Raw genomic sequence first — 23,810 nt, 5'->3', positions numbered from 1 at the left:
AATAAGGGTAAAGTAAGAAGGTGGTTCTTGGTTAAATTCAAGAACTATCCTGCATTGGATGCGAAGTGGATGGAGGAGGAGGACCTAGCTGATACTCCTCATATTGTGAACCTTTACCTTGAAGCTTTTGGTTTAGCATAGTCTATTCCAAATGGAACCCAGAATTCAGCTTGGCCACAAATCTGGTGCAATGGGATGCACAAGAGGGGAGTTACTCCGCTCCTTTGTCAACAGATGCCTTGATTTTAGAATACTAGAGTCACTGATGTCTCTTTAAGCTTCAGGGATACTGAGAGCTGACAGTATTCTGTTGTATGATTTTATGAAATGGAACTCCTAAATATAAAATTGATTTGTTCTTGACTTGTTTGTAAGTGCAGGAACTGATAGACGAAATGACTGCAGCATTTTGGTCTAAATGATCTCGAATAGACATGGTTGCAATAGGGGTTAGTCAATCGGGCATCTATGAGGTCCCGACTGGATCTAGATGCGATTGCTAACTGTATTGCCGATAAATTATGGTCTAAGATACGAATGAATATTGAATGTCATGTGATGTCGTGTGATGTGACTGTCGATTGGTACATGTGTAGATGTGTGTTCCTAGTGCGTAGGTACTAACAGTCAGTGTCTGATAAGGTAGTTTATGGCTTCTGTATGTTTTGCAGGCGTAATCGAGGGCGATTACAATGCCTCTAAGAGGGGGGTATGTCACAAATTGGTGACGTGACTGCTATTCAGTACACGCACACAGTCTTTTTGGCATCGGCGAACCAACAGGAAAACCCCGAAAACTGCTGACGTGACTGTTGCCTGAAATGCTGACGTGGCATCGTCCACCGTCCGTACAGTCTGCTGAGGTCGCAGCCCGCGAATCGCAATGCAGATTGCGGAGGTGACGTGGCAACACTGGCAAATTTTGGTGATGCTTTATTCCACGCAAAGCTGGCAGATTTTGGCGATGCTTTTTGGCTACGCTATCTCAGATAGAGAGAGAGCTTTTGCTGCTTTATTTGCTACGCAATTGCAAGAGAGAGAAAGAGCTTTAAATTTTGAAGAAGCTTTAAAATTGCAAGTCTATTTTTAGGGCAATTTTTTATGGGAAGCTTTTTATGGCAGCTTTTGGGGCTCTGCTTTTGGCATCCCTTGTACTCTTTAAATTCGTGGACAGGAGCTCATAACTCAAAGCATCTGGACGCAGAGTCTAAGTGTGAGCACCTACCCGCACTCTTGTACTTTGAACTCAGATTAATACAAAAAGAAATACCAAAAGGGGGCCAGTCTTTGGGGCCAATAACTCTAGGCACGAAACTCCACCGGGCCAGTGTCAAATCAATTGTGAACTGTGAACTGTTTTGAAGCGGTTATTTGTGTTGTCACTGAAGATTCTTGACTTGGAGTGTGCAAGTCTGTTACACTGCTCTCGTCATTACTCAGAATGACGCACTAGGAACTCTGTACTCGGATGTCTCCAGTGAGAAAAACCCTCTCACTTAAAATTCCAATAATTGATTTAAATTTATTTTTCCTTGGTGTTTCAAGCGAGAAAACCCTCTCACTTATAAATCCAACAATTCAATTAGAATTATTTTTCTGTCAGATAAAGCTAATTTAGCAACATCCCTCACACTTATAAACAGTTGTCCTCAATTGTAGAGATCCAACTGAACTCCCGAGGACAAACCGGAAAAATTCAAAATCTTGCTCAATGGTGAGTTGAGCTGGTCCTTTGTCAAAAGAGAACTTAAAAATTAAATTAAACAGAAATTCAATAATTCAATACTTACCTTACCGGTTCATGTCCTTCCTCTAGTACCTTGAGGATATCCTTCACCAATCATCAAACTTACGAGCCATGTAAGAACTCATTCGCGTCTTTCCAACAGATAAGTTTCCTCATCCGAGAATCTATTAACTCACTTTCGCCTTCTCAACCTCGAGAAGAATAATACTCCTAGAAATCAATCTAGGTATCTGCCCTTGCGCATAATCTTGCGTTGTTAGTCCAGAGGGTATTAAACTTCTTGTGTCCTCCCACATAGGGAATGCCCAAGTCATAGAGAATTAATCTCAATTCTATCTTTCAAAAATAGAGTCTGCGATCACCTTAAAGAAGGTTCTTGTTCGGGGCCCTTGCTTTGGGTAGGCCAATTATTCTGATCCGAAGATCCCTTGTGCACCGCGGCACTCCTTTCCAATCTTTTTCTCTTGAGAGTTATTAGCACCAGCAATGTTTTCCCTACGCCCATTAGCGTCTCTTCCTTGCAAAATCATCAAAAATGTTCACCTTGCAAGCATCAATGACGACTTGCAAAATCTCAGGCAGATAGGATTCTAGCCATAGCATTTTATGAACATACGTTCAAAGCCGGTTCACAATAGAGCGAACCCTCTTTGATTCTCAGAAATGTTCTCCCATATGTAATTTTTACCATTTTGAAACGGTTGGCGAATTATATTCTTAGGAACATAATAGTTCGAATTTATTTCAACAGCTTGTAAATGCTACTGGACATGCTCATGGAGAAACATATACCAAAAGTTGCTACTGTAATGGTAAAAGCACATAGCATACTCAATGACCAACGACCATCAGAAAACCTCTTCTCCGTAGAAAAACTCAAATTCCTTCTGCCGAACACATCTCAAATAGAGAGTCTGGTGTCGGAATATCCTTGCACGCAAAAAAGTGCTCAAGATAGTATAACAAACTCCCATCTAGTTCCTGAAAAAAGTTGATTCATCTAATTCCGCTCAGCTGAAAAAAATTCGACTAGTAGATGACCCACCTTGGTATAGGTCTGCATCTCCGTGTGTTATCTATGTATACAAAGGTGTACATAATTCTTAAGATGAGTTTTGGTGAACTTGGGAAATTACCTTCCCTTCATAAGATCCTTAGAGCGAAGACGCTCAACCTGACGATCCCTTGGCTCGGTCTTAGTGCAAAACCTACTCATCAAATAAACTAGGATTTCAATCCTTGGATTTCTCGAGCACACGCCGTAGCTGGCTCTTGCTCCTTCCCTCCTAAAGAGAGTGTTCATTCACTTGTGCAAAAAGCACTACCATATCTTCCCTTAGCGGGTAAGCGGTGTAGGCTCATAGGGTACTCAAACTTGATAAAAGCTTTTCTTTTCTTGAAAACTCGGAATGGTTCCTTCCTAATGTCCTACCCGCAATAGCAGGTAATCTGTTAGGAATCTATCGGATGCTAGATTAATCAGTAACCTTCCGGATGGTTGAGCAAACCGATTCATCGCATAAAGCAATGTTTCAACTCAATTCTACTCTCATAAACAGTCGAGAGTGAGATCCAGGAACCTCGGACAAAGTTATGGCTCTTTGATACTTTAGTAGCCTTGGCTATGTTGTATGCGGTGCAGATATGGGGACCTGCAGGCCATGATGGTTAGAGACGTATGGAGAGGCCCTTGGTATCTACAATCTCTCGCTTGATCAGAGCCAAGGCTTCCGTACCCTACGCTATCATTCAAGCAGAGCTAGCTGCCCCTCCTATGGAGATTGAGGCGCTTACCAAATCAGTCTCCTTTGTACACACCTTGTGGGATACTACTAGAGACAGATATGCTAGACTGGCCATTGAGTCTTCCACACAATTAGCTCTTGAGGAGGGCAATTCATGCTGGTATGCATAGATGACATCATGGTTTCAGATGCATGGCTTCACCATGGACAAGCTGCCCCCTTCCAGTACTCTCTTCAGACACCCTCGATGTCTCTTGCACGGGTGAAGATTACTAGACTCATTCATCAGGACCTGATCTCAACTGGATCCCAGGAGGACATGGATAGAGCCGCCACAGGAGTTGGGCATGAAGATGGCTTTCTATAGAGAGCATCTTCTCCACCTCATAGGAGATGGGTTTGTGATTCGACCCAGCTACACGAATACACATGTCTCATGGTTTGCGGTGTACCATTGGTCAAATACGCACATCCTTACATCAGCTGGAGATTAAGACTGGTAGATTTAGATGGATACTAGCAGACAACTGGATATGCCGCTTACACCAGCTAGAGCCAAAGACATAGCTACATTACATATGTCATTGCACAGTGTACTATCATCTATGAGATTCCGGGCCGTTTCCACTGCTTATTCAGAGAGGGTTTTGGCCCTTTCTCCAGGGTCATGAGTCATGAGGATCAGAGATATCTTGGGCTATATCTACTTGAGTTACAAAGATATAGAGACGCTTTACTGGCGAGAGCTAGAGAGAGACAATCCCAAAGACAGATTACAGATTTCTTTTCACTAGATATGGGACAGCGAGAGGAGCAGCCATCCCTGTAGAGCTCGGCCCACACTCATTCGACCACTACCGGCACTCTCATCAACCGAGCACTAGAGATCTAGGCAGCCACCATTGAGGAGATGGGCTACACAGCATCGACGGAGACTACAGCAAAGGATTCGAGCCATACTCTCTCGACATCCAAAGTGCATATGAGGATGGATTCTATTAGTAGTAGTAAGTTTTGTTCTAGTCTTTTTGTACCCAAACATGGTATCAGATTCACAATTTTGTAACAGTTTGGTCTCATAGGTCATTTTGGCCTTTTGAAGACGTTAATATAACGTTTCATTTCATCTCTCTCTCTCTCTCTCTCTCTCTCTCTCTCTCTCTCTCTCTCTCTCTCTATATATATATATATATATATCTTTTATATATATATATATATATATATATATATATATATATATATATATATATATATATATATATATATATGTATATATATATATATATATATGTATATATATATATATATATATATATATATATGTATATATATATATATATATATATATCTTTGGAGGAGCGACGCATTCGAGCTTTTGCAAATCCAGCGGCCATCTTACGCGGATTGTTCACACCCTATCCGCCCATGCATTATGTATGACACCCTGACTATGGGACTGGCTGGAGCTAGAGATAGGATAGCATCTTCATGATTGTATTTACCCCAGCATATAGTATTGCATCTTTCCCCAGTTTTGGAGCTCCCCCCCCCCAACCCTTGTATCACTTACCTCCTACCCCAGTCATTACACAGGATAGCTTACTTTTACTTTTGTACCTTTTATCCATTATGGATACACAGAGGACACCCACCTCATGTACTTTGATTTGTCTCATAGGTCGACTTCGGCCTTTTTATAAACGTTAAAAAATCTCTCTCTCTCTCTCTCTCTCTCTCTCTCTCTCTCTCTCTCTCTCTCTCTCTCTCTCTCTCTCTCTCTCTCTCTCTCCTGGACACATGTAGTAAGAAGTACTCCAAATGCCATTCCGCAGACACATGAGACGTATGCAAATGTAGATGACACAGAGTATAATGAGCGAGAGAAACGCAGTATGAATATTGTGATCCGAGGCATACCCGAATCTGACAATGAGAAAGTACACATGTTGAATGCGGAGGTCACGGACCTCCTTGCAAACACATTTGGCATGCATGATGTAGTGGTGTATGGGGCACACCGTGTGGGTAAGCAGAGACCTGAGAACAATCGCGCAATTGTATGCACAATGTTGGATGCACGTAAAAGAGCCATCATACTCGAAAATGTTTGCATTTATCTAAGGGACAGCCCAATTTACATCGGTGAAGACAGGACACCCGCGAAACAAAAGGAAAGAAGACAGGCATATAAAGAACGAATGAAAAAGAACACCGCCCCCACAGGGGCAACACCACCAAAAGCATGACAGGGGGAAACCCATGGGACCACGAACATACACGTCACAAGTTGGAATTGCCGAGGTTTCCCTTGGCACAAAGGGGAAGGATTGACAGAGGTTCTACCACAAGCAGACATACTTTTTCTACTTGAAACGTGGGAACGGGACACATGTAGACTGCCAAGTAGTCCAGGATATATTACACACTCGGTTTGGTGGCCTGGTACTAAGATGCGCGGGCAAGGGGTGTTGCTATAATGTACAAGGAGGAAATGCAAAATCAGGTTAAGATATGCAAGATAGATGAACACAAACGATACATATGGGCTGAGATTTGTACATATGGGAGATCGATGTTCATTGCGGGATGCTACATCCCACATTGGGAATCCTCGTTCTATGATTTGCATAATCTCTCCAAGAATGACCCTTTTGCCGACCTATATACAGATATTGCAACCTACACACCACAGGGGGCAATGATGATACTCGGGGATCTTAATGCTCGCATAGCCAACATACAGGTTCAATCGGTTGACTACTCAACCCATCCCGCCGACAAAGATGGCGATCTTGTATTAGATGCAATATGGGATAGATGCTCATGCGATCACCTCATGAATGAACAAGGTTCGGCTTTGATATCCATGATGAATTCTATGCAACTTGTAGTCATGAATGGCACCAAGAAATTTGCAAGCTCCGGAACATACACATGCTATACATCAAACCATGGAAGAAGCACTAATGACTATGCGTTAGTTAACCACAATGCATTGGATTTAATTGGACACTTTAAAATTGGGGCTCGGTCACCGAACTCGGACCATACTCCAATTCATGTATGTCTAGACCTCCCACACATGCCTACACAACGCATCCAAAAGGCGACAAGTTGGGTATATCGAATGCAAGCCACAAAGAAATTCGATTATGGCACTTTTCTGGACAGCCTATTGAGTAGCCAATGCATGTCCCAAAACATTTCAGAAAATTGGGCTACCTTTCGTCAAGCAATAGAAGAGGCTGCAGAGGTCACTATGGGGCGATCTAAAAGAAATCACCAACAAGTGAAAGGTCTCCCTCATAACCCATGGTTTGATGCAGAATATAAAGCAGCCAAACGCAAGTTAAAGTGCTTCAATAAGTCCACGAAGGAGTGGGAAAGTGCAGCCAAGGAATACAGGATGCTGAAAAGGAAAAAGAGAAGGATGCATGAACTTTTGAAGGAGGAGCAAGAGGTGATCAAATTTAAGAAAGAGCCCAAGAAAGCATGGCGCAACATGAAAGGAAAAAAGGAGGATATAATGGGAAATTTCAGCATGGACGAAATGTATGTATATGCACAAACACTCTATGCTCCCACCGATGCTCAAATAATGATGAATGCTGAAATTCAGGTTGACACTAAGGAACCTATAACTTTTGCAGCGGCTTTGAGAGGTTTGAAAAAACTAGCCACTGGGAAAGCCTCTGACATTTTGCACTTCAACTCCGAAATGCTGAAATGGTCGGGCAATGAAGCCAAGAAATGGATACACTGCATGATGAATCAAGCTATCCACCAAGGCATGCCTGAAGATTGGCAAGAGAATTGGGTCAAAGCTTTGTTTAAAGGCGGAGACCGTAACCTACTCACGAATTACCGCACCATCAGGGTGGGCTCTTGCATGGCAAAACTTTTTGGGAGCCTGATAGAAAAGGATATTAGCACATGGGCTGAAAATAGTGGAAAGAGGGCTCTCGGTCAAGCAGGTTTTAGAGCAAAACATAGTACCATAGATCACTTGATTACAATCCGGATTATGATGGAAGAGGCGCGACTCAAAAGGGAAACTATGTACTGCTGTTTTGTGGACTTTAAGAAAGCGTTTGATATGGTACCTCGTCATGGGTTATGGTCCCGCATGGAGACCATTGGGGTTCCCATACACTTGAGGGTTGTGGTGGCACGCCTATACCATGCGGTTCGATGTAAACTGAAAATGCAAACAGGCTTCTCCAAAGAGTTCTTTAGCACAATAGGGGTCAAACAAGGATGTCCTCTATCCCCAACATTATTTGGGCTATGCATAGATGAGCTTGAGGACTTTATCTGCCAAACGATGCAAGATAATGGAGATGCACCAAACATAGGTCTCATTACTTTGCTACTCCTCATTTATGCTGATGATATGGTTCTTTTAGCGCATAGCATGTCTCTCTTGCAAAAACTTTTGGATGCGGTACATACTTTCTGTGAAGCCACAGGACTTTCAGTGAATGTCACGAAAACAAAATGTATGGCGATTTGTACACACAAATCAAAGGATCAGCCCGCCCTTATGTATGATGGGCAAGAGATTCAAGCAGTGGACAGCTTTAAATACTTGGGCATCATTATACCCTCGAATCATAGATGGGGGCAATGTGCAAAAACAAGAATTGAAGCAGGACAAGCAAGGTATTACGAGTTTGAAAACATGTGCAAACAAAGCGTCACTAGAAGGTGGGAAATAAAGTCCATGGCTTTCAATGCACGCATGGTCCAAACGCTATTGTATGGGGTAGAGGTATGGGGACCAAGTATTCCAGCCAGCACATGCAATGACATTGAGAAAATTCAGAAAAAGTTCTTATGTAGACATATGGGGATAAAAACCACAACACCATACTCAGTGATGCTATTGGAGACTAAACAAAGACCATTGGAAATGCTTGCCTTGCAAAGAATGCATAGATATCTCTTGAAGGTGAAGCTGATGCCTCATAACCGTTTGCCTCACATAGCATGGGAGGTAGGATGTAAGCCGCAAAAGAACCACAAAAGCAAGTTTCTCACATGTAGCCTTGTTGAGGACGTCAGGAAATGGTTCTCTAAATGGAATGTGGGAGCACATGTGGACATGCATGTAGAGGCAGGTACCGAGCATGAGCACGAGCTGAATTTTGAACTACAATTACTTGAGGCCCTCCACAGCAAATGGAAGAATGCAATGCACAGGTCCAAGTTTGAATACTATTGCAAGCACATAAACACGAGATACTGGGAAGAGTACAAGACCGGGAAAACCCAAATACATATCAGGACACCCATGTCTTACCGTGCGAGACGGGCCATCACCTTGATGCCAACAAGATCACACATGCTCAAAAGTGAAAAGGGAGGATGGCTGAATATTGATGCAAACATGAGGAGATGCACTCAATGCAACTTGAACTCATTGGAAAATGAGGCACATGTAACCCTTGAATGTCCAGCATATGCACACATTCGGGTTGACTTTCCCCAACTTATTCAAGGATGTACTACATTTGAGGAGCTTCTCTCAAGAACACATCCCTCTCCAGTAGCACTAGGCATCTATCTTGCCAAAGTGCTAGAACATCACACCACACTCACAAACAAAATCACCACACAATCATGACACGTCCCCTCCTTCACATGGGAAGGGGGGAGTCTCATATATGAGATTTTGGGTCCCATGGGTCATTTTGGCCCCCCGAGGACGTAAATACATCATCATCATCATCCTCTCTCTCTCTCTCTCTCTCTCTCTCTCTCTCTCTCTCTCTATATATATATATATATATATATATATATATATATATATATATATATATATATATATATATATATATATATATATATATGAATGAAAGTGGGGCTTGACCCTTTGCATTACTTAGATTCAACCATCGGGAAAAATCCCATAACAAACCACAGGAAACATCTCTCTCTCTCTCTCTCTCTCTCTCTCTCTCTCTCTCTCTCTCTCTCTCTCTCTCTCTCTCTCTCTCTCTCTACCTACCAACTTTGGGTCTCCGTGAATTGGGAGCACGGTTGGTTTGAAACTCATCTGCCAACAAATACAATGAGAGTTAAAAGATGGTTTTCAAAGTAACATTAATGATAAGAACTCACCAAACATGTATAGATCCCCTTCTGTATAATATTTAACAGCAACCTCCGGGGCAGGAAGTTTCTTCAACTCCTCTGTAAAAGCATCAAAAAGTAAGAAAAAGAGAGGATTTGCTGTTGTATACAGACACTAAATCAAATAGTGAATGCTCATTGCTCACCTCCATGCTGCTTGATGAACTTATCGTAAGTCGAGTAAGCATGTCTTTCCACACATTCTGAAAAATTGTCTGCACAACAGCAGCCAAACCATTTAAGCAAGAGTCTGCTGCAGCCTACTAGCTTTCTGTTTATACAATGAGTTCTCACAAGCTATGTATAGATATACGAAGATGCACCAAAAAAAACTCCAAATTGGCCTATACAGGAAAGAGCAAGCTATATGCATAATATTCATCAATTAATACATTATCCCACCTTCGTTCCAGCACTCGATTGTGATATAACATGGTTTCTCATTGCTTAGATCTTAGTACAAAACCACCTTTTATAGGAGCATTATGATCAAATGGTAGCCTTTTCAGGTAAACTTTTAAGCTCTCTTTTCACAGCGATATCCAGAAAACTTAGGTGCCGTTCAGGCACAAAAAGCAATGAATTGACTAAAACATTGTGCACAACAGAGTTTACCATGAAAGATTGCATTATCTAGGGACTGGGTCTCCCTACTTTTTGTCGATATATATACCACCAATTTTTGTCTTATGAATGGAAGAAACTTACAGGCCATGCGTGGACTGATCGTGTACATCAATGCAGTCAAAAAGTAGTAACCAACAGCAATATGTTGAGCTAAAAAGCGGTCAACCCATTTCTCGTCACCTCCCAAAGCCTACAATGTTATTTTAAAAAAGACCAGAATGAGTACAATTAAACTCTTCAGCTTTTCTAGTTATAGTATTTTTGACAAACCTCCATAACAAGGAGATGGTGGAGCTCATTCCAACTCTCTGCAAAATGTATTTTCAAGTAATCTGCTCGCCGCCACCATCCGAAGCTTTCATACATGTGAAGTACAGAAACAAAAGCTGCCAAAATACAGTACAAATTATTATCACGCATGCAATCTTAAAACTGTTGACAAGCATATCTGCAGAACTTACCAAAGTATGGGACTCTTGCAATGGTCTCTAAAACATAAAACCTGGCATAATGTCGATCAGCGTAAAGACCATCCAGAAGAAAAATTACTGAATCCTGCAGAAATCTCTCTCTCTCTCTCTCTCTCTCTCTCTCTCTCTCTCTCTCTCTCTCTCTCTCTCTCTCTCATGATGATGATGATGATGATTTTAGTCTTTCACTTCACTTCATTTTTATTTTGTACCCAGACACTGGATTAGATCCACCCAGATTGTATCAGTTTGGTCTCATAGGTCATTTTGGCCTTTTGAAGACGTTTAATATAACATTTCATCTCTCTCTCTCTCTCTCTCTCTCTCTCTCTCTCTCTCTCTCTCTCTCTCTCTCTCTCTCTCTCTCTCTCTCTCTCTCTCTCTCTCTCTCTCGTACACCCACTCATGACCCTCGAAGAGGAACAAAGGAGGAGGATGCACGTTCTACATGTGAGGGTAACCGGCCTTAAGGACACAAACAATGTGGAAAAAGAGGTCACAATCCTCACATCCATGATGGGGGTGGACAAGCCTTCACACACAAAGGCATGGAGAATGGGCAAGAAGAGTGATGGCCCGGCAAAATCTTCAAAAGAGGAGCTCTCATACTACGCTTCCCTTCCTTGGAAGAGAAGAAGGCATTCTTGAAAAAGAGGCCTACTTTCAAGAAGTCGGGTATTTTCCTCGGTGATGATCTCACTCTCTCACAGCTTGCGCATATGAGAGAGGTAATGCAAGAGATTACGGCGGCAAGGGAGAAGGGAAAGTCGGCCTTTTACAGAGATGGTCGGTTGGTGATTGTAGAGCAGCGCTCTACATGACTGTGTGAGACCTATGGGACCACACTGAAGATGGCTACTTGGAATTGTAATGGATCTATGAGGTTGGACGTTGGTGCCTTTGAGGACAGTTTTAGAGACAGGGACATTGTTTTCTTCTCAGAGAATCATCAAGCCCCTGGACAGCTTATGCCACATGTGGTGGGATACAGATGGGAGACAGCCCACAGGACAGTTGCGAGATCTGAGCATGGGAGTAGAGGTTCAAGAGGAGGAGCAGGGCTATTTAAGGAGGAGTTACAGCCATACTACATATTGTACAGAGAGATGATCATGCTAGATACATGTGGGTGAGGCTGAGAGCTAACAGAGGCCGATTTCTATACATTGCCATATGTTACTTCCCCCCGGTACCTCACTATAGGCGGCATCCAGAGGACAGTCGCCTTTCTCTATACTAGATGATGATATATGGGAGTTTTCTAGGGATGGTGATATCATCCTCCTAGGGGACTTCAATGCCCGAACGGGCAACTCTTAGACGGTCTTCTACGACACGTCATATGAGATGCTTAGAGAGCTGGATGTAGGTGTGTTGGGGCTTGACAAATGCTCACATGACAGAGAGCAGACGGAGTATGGGAGATACCTCACAGAGATGACGACTACACATGGGTTACCCAGACTTAATGGCTTAGAGCGATTTCCTGGAGCAGTCGGGTTCACATGCTCTCCACACAGACACGGGACCAATACAGTGGACTATGTTATGGCACAGCCGAGCTTTATTCCTTGTATTCAGGATTTCACAGTGGGAGCCAGACCAGTGGGCGTAGCAGTGGATAATGCACTTTTGACATTGTCTGTTTCATTTCAATATAGTACAGCCCAGACATCAGGAGGCAAGTCACATACCCATTATACATTTACACCAAAGACTGACTCCGTTTATACAAAGGAGATCTATAGCCGTCTATGCACAGCCTCTCAGTGGAGGAGTGCACCACTTTATTGATTAAGACATTGCATGGTGCAGCATCAGAGGCATACCCACACACTCAACCGTGTCGAAGGCGATATTTTGGGAGCATGCCCCAAAAATGTTGGTATGATGAGGAGTGCAAAGAGATGAGAACCCAGCTTCACAGGAATCTTCTATTAGGAGTCATCACTTACAGACAATCTCGGATTGCTTCCCGATGCCTTGTGCAACGGAAGAAACGAGCTTACTTGCCCCAGATGGAGCGAGACTTGTATCAATTGTTCTTGAGTAGAGACTCAGGAGAGGCATGGCGATTCTTTCATGAGCACTCCCCTCCCCCGGTGATTACTTGTCCTGATGTGTGGGGCCAGTATGCCTCATCGTTATATACGGTTCCTAGACAAGACCCCCTTCCAGATACTACAAAGCCATGCCCACCTACCAGCAACTTCTTTACCACTGAGATGGTAAAGAGAGCCATTGACAAGATAAGGACCAGCATGACATATGATCATGATGGTATAGTAGCAGAGCACTTTATACATGCTAGAGATATGCTAGTAGAGGTTCTTGCAATGTTGTTCAATGGTGCGATGTGTGAGGGGTTACCTGAGACTTGGAGGTTGTCTATTATTGTGCCTATCTTCAAAGCAGGTGATCCTACAGAGCCTAGGAATTACCACACAATTACGGTTGGGCACATATTGGGACGGTTGTATGCATCCATTCTTGAGCAGCAGGTGAGTAATTGGGAAGAGGGTGAGGGTGTACGAGCATAGGGCCAAGCCGGTTTCAGGAGGGGTTTCTCCACTCCTGATCATATTCTGACACTCTCAGCCATCATTGAGGAGGGCAGGTCACATGGGAGACGGATTTATTGTAGCTTTGCGGATTTCCGCAAAGCATTTGACATAGAACAGACAGCTCGATTGATGCGCAGACTGCGGGAGTGGGGGTGCCCATAGTGTTGATTTGGGGGATTATGACTCTATACAGATCAGTGATGGGACATGTACGCACTCCGGAGGGGATATCTGATTTAGTTCACTCCACCATTGGCGTGAAATAGGGTTGCCCATTGTCTCCTACTCTATTTGGTATGTATGTTGATGAGGTGTTTGATTACATTGACAGAGAGGGTGATAAGAGGTGCCCAACTGGCAGGGACGTGGATCCCATTGTTGTTATATGCTGATGATATTGTGTTGATCTCTGACTCACCAGAGGGTATGCAGCGACAATTGGATGCATTACACAGTTTTGCAGAGGATAGTGAATTGTCTATAAACCTTGGTAAAACCAAGGTTATGGTGTTTAACACCACACCACAGTGGATCAAGAGATCAGACTCTCACATATGGTCAGGAGATTGTAGAGTATACAGATGCATACACTTACCTTGGGGTTGTCTTCACTGGACCGAGGTTTTCTTTGGGGAGCGCAGTAGAGACAAGACTGACTAGAGCTTATGCGGCCTTGGGAGGATTGGAGAGGATGTGTTAGCAGGTTCAGCTCCAGGAACCTCGGACAAAGTTATGGCTCTTTGATACTTTAGTAGCCTCGGCTATGTTGTATGCGGTGCAGATATGAGGACCTTCTAATATCTATAGGCCATGATGGTTGGAGACGTATGGAGAGGCCCTTGGTATCTATGATCTCTCACTTGATCAGAGCCAAGGCCTCCATACCCCACGCTATCATTCGAGCAGAGCTAGCTCCCCCTCCTATGGAGATTGAGGCGCTTACCAGACCACTCTCTTTTGTGCACACCTTGTGGGATACTACTAGAGACACAAATGCTAGACTTGCCCTTGAGTCTTCCACACAGTTAGCTCTTGAGGAGGGCACTTCATGCTGGTATGCACAGATGATATCATGGTTTGAGACGCATGGCTTCACCATGGATAGGCTGCCCCCTTTCCCGTACTCTCTTCAAGCACCCTCGATGTCTCTTACACAGGTGGAGATTACTAGACTCATTCGTCAAGACCTGATCCAGCTGGATACCAGGAGGACATGGATAGAGCCGCCACAGGAGTTGGGCTCGAAGATGGCTTTCTATGGAGAGCATCTTCTCCACCTCACAAGAGATGGGTTTGTGATTCAACCCAGCTACATGGACACACATATGTCTCATGGTTTGTGGTGTGGCATTGGTCATATTTGTGGTGTGGCATTGGTCAGATTTGCACATCCGAGATTGAGACTGGTAGATTCAAAGGATACCAACAGACAGCAGGATAGGAAGCTTATGCCAGCTAGAGCCAGAGACAGAGCTACATTACATATGTCATTGCACAGTGTACTATGAGATACGGGGCCGTTTCCACTATTTATTCAGAGAGGGTTTTGGTCCTTTCTCTAAGGTCATGAATTATGAGGATCAGAGATGTCTTGGGCTATATCTACTTGAGTTACACAGATATAAAGACACTTTCCTGGGGAGAGATAGAGAGAGACAGTCCCAGAGACAAATTATAGATTTCTTTTCACTAGATATGGGACAGCCAGAGGAGCAGCCATCACTGCAAAGCTCGGCCCACACTCATTCGACCACTACCCACACTCTAATCAACCGAGCACTAGAGCTACAGAGATCCAGACGGCCACAATTGAGGAGAGGGGCTACACAACATCGACGAAGACTACAGCAAAGGATTCGAGCCATACTCTCTCGACATCAAGAGTGCATATGAGGATGGATTCTAGTAGTAGTATCTTTGTTCTAGTTCTTTTGTACCCAGACATGGTATTAACTTCACCATTTTGTAACAGATTGGTCTCATAGGTCATTTTGGCCTTTTGAAGACGTTACTATAACATTTCATTTCATATCTCTCTCTCTCTCTCTCTCTCTCTCTCTCTCTCTCTCTCTCTCTCTCTCTCTCTCTCTCTCTCTCTCTCTCTCTCTCTCTCTCTCTCTCTCTCTCTCTCTCTCAAGATTTGATTCAGCTCGATACCAAGAGCACATGGATACAGCCAAGGAGTTGGACACGAGGATGGCTTTCTATAGAGAGCATCTTCTACAACTAACAGAAGATGAATACGAGGATGGCTTTCTATAGAGAGCATCTTCTCCAACTAACAGAAGATGGATATGTGATCAAACATTTATCCTATGGGATACGATGTGCGATTGGTCAAAAGCGCACATCATCGCGCCAGCTAGAGATTGAGACGGACAGATTTAGGAGAGTACCAGCAGAGGCCAGGATATGCCAGTTGTGTCATATAGAACCAGAGACAGAGTTACATCACATTTGTCATTGTCCGGTATACTATGAGATACGAGGCCACTTTCATTGTCTATTCAAAGTGGGCTTTGGACCATTCGCCAAAGTCATGAGATATCAGGATCAGAGATGCCTCGGTTGTTTTTGCTAGAGCTACGCAGACACAAGGAGAGTCTCTTGAGGAGATCAGACAATGGGAGACATTCACAGAGGTAAATTACTGACTTCTTTAGAGCAAGGGCTCAGCAACCAGATGAGCATGCTCCACAGTGGACTTCAGAGCCCACTTATACCAGAGGTTTAGTAGTTGACAGAGCCATTGATCTTGGGAGAGCTAGACGCCCACGTCTACGAGGGCGACCATGACATTGACGGAAGCTCCATCAGAGGATCAAGACTATTCTAGAACGACATGTGAGATGCCCAGTACGACTATTTAGAGAGGTGAACATTGATGAAGCTCTTCAACAACCGATGCAGTACTTTATCGGACAATGCCCGGTGTCGGGCATCCTCGGGCACTGATGATGATGATAATGACGATGTTTTTAGCCTTTCACTCTCCTTCACTTTATTTTATTTTTGTACCCAGACATTCCACTAAGACTGTATCAGTTTGGTCTCATAGGTCATTTTGGCCCCTTGAAGACGTTTAATATAACGTTTCATTTCATCTCTCTCTCTCTCTCTCTCTCTCTCTCTCTCTCTCTCTCTCTCTCTCTCTCTCTCTCTCTCTCAAGACGCCAGCTTGTACCCTTGGTATTACATATAACCAAATGGCATTACAAAACACGGCAATAGCCAAATATCCCCCTCAAGATCTTCAAGGATAACATGGCCGAGGGGATATAACCTAGGGATCGATATGAATAAAATTACATGTAAATGGAGTAAAGGAGGAAGCCGAGAGACGAAGACTCGCGGAAGAAACTCGGAAGAACCAAGACGGCTCCCATCTACAACTTGAAGAGCAACGAATACTGAAGATCATGAAAGATGTCACAAACTGCTGACGTGTCAAAGCCCTGAGGAATGGAACCAACTTACACATGCCGGCCGAGGGGCCTAAACCCTAAGAAGAACAAGTAGCAGAAGAAGAAGTAGTCCTACCAACTTATGGGGACCCCGTTCAATGAGACCCCAGTGACATAAAGGGATTAAAATAAAGCAGGACACACGCGCAAAACTGATGACGTGGTAGCTGTACAGACGCTCTGCGTTTTGCGCTGACTGATGACGTGGTAGTTGTACGGAATTCCGCAAATTGCGCTGGCAACTTTTTTGCATTGCTTTTGGACCATAAGCTTTTAAGTTTTGAAGGCTTTTCATGTAAACTGCTTTTGGGGCCTAGGGCCTTTAAATATGTGCTAAGGGTGTCACAAACTGCTGACGTGTCAAAGCCCTGAAGAATAAAGCCAACTTGCAAATGCCGGTCAAGGGGCCTAAACCCTAAGAAGAACAAGTAGCAGAAGAAGAAGTCCTACCAACTTATGGGGACTCCGTTCGAGGGGGCCCCGAATGACATAAAGGATTAAAATAAAGCAAGACCCACACACACACACTGAAAGAATTGCGTGGAATTGATGACGTGGCAGATTTTCGAAAATTATGCTGACTGATGACGTGGTAGGCTATACAGACGCTCCGCGTTTTGCGATGGCTGATGACGTGACAGCTGTATGGATTTCCGTAAATTACGCTGACAGCTTTTTGGCATGGTTTTTGGACCAGATGCTTTTGAGTTTGAAGGCTTTTCACTGTAAACTGCTTTTGGGGCCTAGGGCCTTTAAATATGTGCTAAGGGTTCATTCTCTAGCATGCTTTATGGAGAAGGTGCAGAGTCTAGAGTACCGGCTTGTATTGTGTTGATGTAATATATAGAAATACCGAAAGGGGCGCCAAGGTTTCGGGCCAATACTCTCTGGGGTGGAATTCCGCCACTCCGTGTCACGTGTCGTCTCTCTTTCAGTTCAGTTGTTATTCAAGTGCTAAAAGTCTATTCAGTCTGTTCTTTTCTATTGACACGTGGTGCCCGTCTTGTGACAAAGGGCTCATTCTCTAGCATGCTTTTGGGAGAAGGTGCAAAGTCTGGAGTACCGGCTTGTACAGTGTTGATGCAATATTAAGAAATACCGAAGGGGCGCCAAGGTTTGGGGCCAATACTCTCCCGGGTGGTTGATTTTGTTGTTCAGACAGATCATCAGACCTTGCCATACTTCTTGACGCAGTCAAAGTTATCCATAAAGCAAATATGCGATGGGCAAACATTCTCTCTATGTTCCACTTTTAGATTCTCCATGTGGAAGGCCAGAAAAATGTTGTGTGTTGATGCGTTATCAAGAAAGCCACAAATTTCAGCTGTGTCAATTCCTTATCCATGAGCTTGATGACATGAAGAAACAGTATGCTATTGATAAAGATTTTGCAAGGATCTTTGAACAATTGCAAGATGGGCAATGCCATGAGCACCACCTCCTCAAGGAAGGTTATATGATAAAGCATGGCAGATTATGTGTCACTAGGCCATTGCGACATAAAGTTATGGTAGAAAGCCATGTCCCACTATGTGCAGGGCATCGTGGTATAGATGCAACAATGAAAGCAATCGAGACATTCTTTTACTGGCCTACTTTGAGGAGCGATGTGGATACATTTGTGAGAGCATGCCTGATTTGCCAAAAGGTCAAGTTTGACAGGCAAAAGGCACCAGGGTTCTTACAGCCACCACTGCCTATTCCAGATAAGCCATAAGAAAGTACTGCTATGGATCTTTCCTTTGATCTTTCAAGAACGCTGACAGGGAATGATGGTATATGGACCATTATTTGTAGGTTCAACAAGAAGGTCCACTTTATTCCTGTCAGAAAGAAGATAAAATCTGACCAAATGGCACGGTTGTTTATGTACAATGTGTTCAAGTACCATGGTATGCCACACTCTATTGTCAATGATCGTGATCCTCATATGACCAACCTATTTTGGAGAGGCTTGTTTGAAAACATGGGCACTACGCTCAAGTTTTCCTCCTCATTTCATCCACAAATTGATGGACAGTCAGAAGAGGCTAATTCACTGTCTTGGATCTGCTGAAGTGTTATGTGTCAGATCTTAAGGGCAAGTGGGAATAGTATCTACCCATGCTTGAGTATGCGTACAACAATACGGTCGGTGCATTCGACAACAGGCAAGGCACCTTTTGAGATTGTTGAGGGTGGCAAAAAGGTTCCTCCCATTTTGCACACAAGAAACAAAATTCTTGAGGCAGATAGATATGTAGAGAACATGGATGAAATTTATAAGAAGATCAAGCTTGCCTTAGAGAAAACTCAAGCAAAGCAAAAAAGGGTTGTTGATCGTCACCGTCGTGAATTGTTGTTTTCACCCGGTGACTCGATACTTTTACGATTTGAAAAGGCAAGGTTAAAGAACATGAAGGGCAAGGAAAAGTTGTTTCCGAAGCTCAGCATGCATTACTATGGGCCTTTTTCAAGTACTTGAGAAGATTAATGATGTTGCTTATAGGCTGAAATTACCTGATATTTGAAAGATACATAATGCGTTTCACATGAGTCTTCTAAGACCCTTCGTGGGAGATGTGCCAGAAGATAATCAATCAAAAGTTGAGAAACTTGATGAGATCTTGGTACCAAAGCAAGTTTTGGCACATAAGGAAAGAAAAGTTCAGGGAAAAGTTGCACGACGATATTTGGTGAAGTTCAAGAACTATCCACCTATGAATGCAAAGTGGATGGAAGAGTGTGAACGAGTCACCGAATGTATTGCAACTTTACCTTGAGGCCTTTGGGTTACAACCTACGTATACCCCAACCCACCATGTTCGAAAGAGGGGTAATGATGGAGCTAGCACATCAAATGTACATACAGATTCAGTGCAATAGAAGTGGACATTGCTCTACAAATGCTAAAGGTATTATGCTCACTTCTATCGTAGATGAAATGACAAAAGTATGAAGGTTTCATTAAGTCACTTGTATCTATGTTACATGACCTTTTTACATGCGATGATAAAAGGGTGCTAACCACACTAAATCATCTATGGCATGTATAGTTCGCATGCAATCAAGGACGTTTGCGATTTCAAGAGAGGGGTATGTCACGAGGTTGTGAAAACCACTAACCTTAGTTGTTGGTTTCTTTCCCTTGATTTTTATTTAATTTTTGGGACCCTCTTTTTGAAGTCACAAATGGCAGGGTATTGTGTGGCCAGTGTGAAACGGCCGACGGCCGAGACTTTCACCCACAGTCAAGGATAATGATGTAAATGTGATGTGATTGTTTAGTGAATGGTGTCTTCGTGCAAGTACTATGTGTGTAGTATGGTGCATGGGTACATAGAGCGTCAAGTGCGCACTTGCGCTACGTGGACAAGCGAGCTGCAAGGAAAGAAATCTTTAATTGTACCACATTTGATACTTGGATATACTCCCTTTTCTTATTTTTCACCTCTTTTCCAGAAAATAGCAGACACTGCTAAGGTCTCAGTCTTTATCTCCTAAATTCTGTCTTCAAGTTTAGTTGCAAAAAGAAAATAGCTTCTTCTCTGTAGGAACATAAATCGTGTTTTTGGATGATTTTGAAGTTGATAATGGCCCATGGATCTATGCTTTTACATTTACATCTATTGGCCTGATTGAAACTTGGAAACTATCGCATACGGGTACTGCGCATATATCTTTACATTTTGTCAATGGTTAATTATTGCATTGAATGAAAGTATTAAGGTTTGCCTCTGATGATAAAAACGAGATGATTTTGAGATCTTTGAAAAGGCTGGCTCTTGGCTTTAACTAGCAGTAGACGAAAACAGGAAAGCCAGCGGATGCTTACCGTGAGCAGTACATTGAATGCTCTTTCAGCCTGGATGACCCATTTTTCCCAACCAGCAGGGGGCTTAACGGAGCCTTCTGATTGCTGTTCAGTTTCTTCCATGTCTCCAGCCAGAGCAGACCTAACTGCAATTGGCTTTCTGAAATTCCGATGACAGAATGCATTGATAACAAAATGTGAAACCCAATGGCTGCGTAACGACTGATCCTGCCTACCTTTGAAGATGGGGCCTTTCTAAGCTGGGCAAACGCGAGCTTATACGTATGCGAAATGTTGAAAGGCTATTTTTCCCAGTGAAGGCTACTCTTCTGTCTACAGAGCTGATCGTTAGCTTCGGCACAGAAGCTGTGTTGAAGATATGAGACGCCATCGCCAGCTCAGATATTTTCTCTCCTTTTCGTGTTTCCTTCCGAACTGCGAACTTCAAACTTTGAATGAGGCCAAAAATGGCGATACCGATTTGATTCAAGGGCCGATACCTTTGTTCCATCTCACACGGGGTCACCCAAGAGGTATGTAGGGTCCAAATTTGGCGGAGCAGCTTTGATCTCGATAGAACTCGCGCGATGAACTAGGGGTGAACTCGGGCAAAAATGGCGCCCCTAGATCACCCACCTTGCTGGGTGTGGGTAGAACCAAAGACCTCCCGGTTGCCATACAGATGCCCTACCATCACGCTAGAGTGTTGTTGTCCATGTTGGCATGACACATGATCACACCCTAGTTTACCTGCCCCTAGTTCACCTTTAGTTCACCCCTAGTTCACTGATCCGATGGCTGAGAGAAAAACCGCCTCACCTCCACAAATTTGGGCCCTAGATCCCCTCTGAGCCATATGGCCGTGCTATATAGTGACGAGGGGGGTCCACCACTAGGTCATATTTGTAAACTACATGTACATTGTGTGTGTTCCAAGTGTTGTCAACAATATTGTCTCTCTGTAAACATAGTTGTGTGAACTACCCCAAGCACGTGATGTATAGGCTGATGTGTGAACTCGCAAATCACTATGTGAGATGTGGCGTCCAAGCCTTGGTAATGCTTAGATATCAAAAAACGCTAGCACGATAGTAAGATGTTTCTCTTGGAACCTCAAGGTTGTGCGCTCAAGCCACACCAACCTCATTAACACTCCAAGCCATATGTGACTCCACAAATGTCCAGCTAATTGATTTTATCCCAATAGTTCAATTATTTTCATCTGCAAAAATTAAAAAACTTGATGTTAGGCCCTCTCACTAATAGGTGCACCCAATAGTGAAATGTTCAATTTTGTGGAATTCTTGAGGACTTTAAGTTGTCCTGATAAAAATACACCATCCCCTTGAGTTTCATTGGGTTTGAGTTTGTAGGTTGAGTTTTAACAATTTTTCATATTTCAGAAGGTCTTTGACTATTTTGGCAATTTTCCTCTATAAGTAGCTCCAAATTCTTCCAAAATTGGATAGTACCTGCAAAAATGTTGTAAGAGATGTCAACGGCTATTAGGCATACCTAATAGTGATATCATCAAAAATCTAAATTTATGCCAGTTTGAGATTACCCAAAGCTTATACACAATATTTAAGCCTCATCCTACCTAGCCTAAGGCTACTCAAGTCCCTGGCAAGTTTCCCCAGTCCCAAGTATCGTATACAGTCAGTACAAGTTGGGGTAAGCCCAACTTGTGCACTCATGTGCGGCAACAGTGTTGGGATGTGTGACCTCTTAGGAAGGATGCCCCCTGGGACCATCAAAAGTTGCTTTTCAATTATGCATGTAGTCACTTGGGTCCATGGAGTCAAGGACAAATGTATTTTTTAATAGCATGTCCAAGCCTCACCATATATGAATGGTAGCCGAGCGAAAACCACGGATATTAATATGTCAATGATGGGTTGTATCTGACCCGACTAGTCCTGAAGGCTACAAGAGGTTGCTATCCTCTCGGAGAACCCCAATCTACCTTTTCAACCTAGAGTTCAAATCTCAAGTGTGTCTTAGCTATTGAAAGCTAGTCTACTCTACCATAAACATCAATTAATAATTTGAGGTACCTACAAGACTTTGAAGGCATTTAAGCTTACTACTACACGAAGAGATTATGACATATTAGATGTCTATAAGATGTCATATCTCAATTTTGAAACTTGGGCAAAATCATGCCTCATCGTAGAGCCTATTTTTAGTAGGTTGGTTTGGAGGTTAGAGACACTCGATAGCTTCCTCTAAGCATCCTCTGTCCACTTCTATACTCAAAAATCAACTTGTGCATGTGTTTTTGCAATAGAAGCATAAACAATTTGTAAAGAGACACATTTAAAACCACAAAGTTATCATGAGAATCTTACGTTAATCAAAAGAGCTTACACCAATGAACATGTATCAAGTCTTTGAACAAAAATGCCATTGAGAGCGATACGAGCAATAGAAGCAAGAGAGAAGACTTTGTAGATAGAACAATCGTATGCTCACTTTCATTATCCAAAAACTTAGGTCTCTTTCTATGAAATTGGCTTTTATACCTTAGCAAGGTTTAGAAATAAAGGTTTTTGACTCAAACTTTGGGTAAATTAGGGCTAATAACTGCATTCCATCAAAATGTAACTACAAGTTGGAAGCTCTTGGCCCCCTTTACCTATTTTACACATCCAAATGAATTACTTTGGTTTAAAAATATTGGACTTGAGAGGATTTTCATTTAATAAATGAAGGGTATTCCAAGAGGTTTGGTTAATGTGAGAAAATGATGTCCTAGTTAGCTAAGCAGCTAACACAATACAAGGAAGTCATTTGATATTTGATATTTTCTCTATTGTCTTCATGTGCCCATCATCCAGGGATGTAGCCTCAAATACAAATAACTATGCTTGTTTCCATACCTACTCATAACTAGGTGGTTGAGTTTTTCAAGCACAATCAACATAGCTCTAGAAACAAGAATCTATGATGAGACTTGCCTTTGTAATGGTGTATTGAGAGATGCATGTTTTCAGATCATTCCAAGTGATGATGTTATATCTAATGGGAAGTTCTCCTAGAAGACTTTGTCGTTAAGGAAGAGCACCAAAATTGGCAGACATATTGATGAGATCCTCATACACAACATACGGTGCTCGACAATCCCTACCTAGAAATTTCATCCTAGCTTAGCATTCCCTTATTGATGAATCCAAACATAGCATAGTCTTTGTTGATGATACAAGCATGGATCTCTTCAAATTTCTGCCTCGTGCCGTATCTTATTTAAAATAGTTATGAGATT

General features: G+C 42.9%; 1 protein-coding gene across 1 annotated transcript in view; it reads right to left on the bottom strand.

Annotated features, from left to right (window-relative positions):
* Positions 1-21,071, bottom strand: part of IM (Alternative oxidase family protein) — a 50,580-nt gene extending 29,509 nt beyond the window's left edge. Inside the window, exons 1-8 of the mRNA XM_086494705.1 lie at positions 20,782-21,071; positions 20,567-20,705; positions 10,716-10,809; positions 10,525-10,640; positions 10,336-10,444; positions 9,774-9,842; positions 9,616-9,687; positions 9,503-9,550 (exon numbers count right to left, since the gene is read on the bottom strand). Of these exons, the coding sequence (XP_086350831.1) occupies positions 9,503-9,550; positions 9,616-9,687; positions 9,774-9,842; positions 10,336-10,444; positions 10,525-10,640; positions 10,716-10,809; positions 20,567-20,705; positions 20,782-21,056 (922 nt within the window). The 5' untranslated portion in view covers positions 21,057-21,071. The remainder of the gene's footprint in view (positions 1-9,502; positions 9,551-9,615; positions 9,688-9,773; positions 9,843-10,335; positions 10,445-10,524; positions 10,641-10,715; positions 10,810-20,566; positions 20,706-20,781) is intronic.
* Between the last annotated feature and the right edge of the window lie 2,739 nt (positions 21,072-23,810).

This window comes from Adiantum capillus-veneris, chromosome 22 (genome assembly GCF_014529385.1).
Source record: "Adiantum capillus-veneris isolate H3 chromosome 22, ASM1452938v2, whole genome shotgun sequence".
In the NCBI taxonomy this organism is placed as follows: domain Eukaryota; kingdom Viridiplantae; phylum Streptophyta; class Polypodiopsida; order Polypodiales; family Pteridaceae; genus Adiantum; species Adiantum capillus-veneris.
The sequence above is the reverse complement of the archived record's forward strand: the minus strand, read 5'-3'. Positions and strand labels throughout refer to the sequence as shown.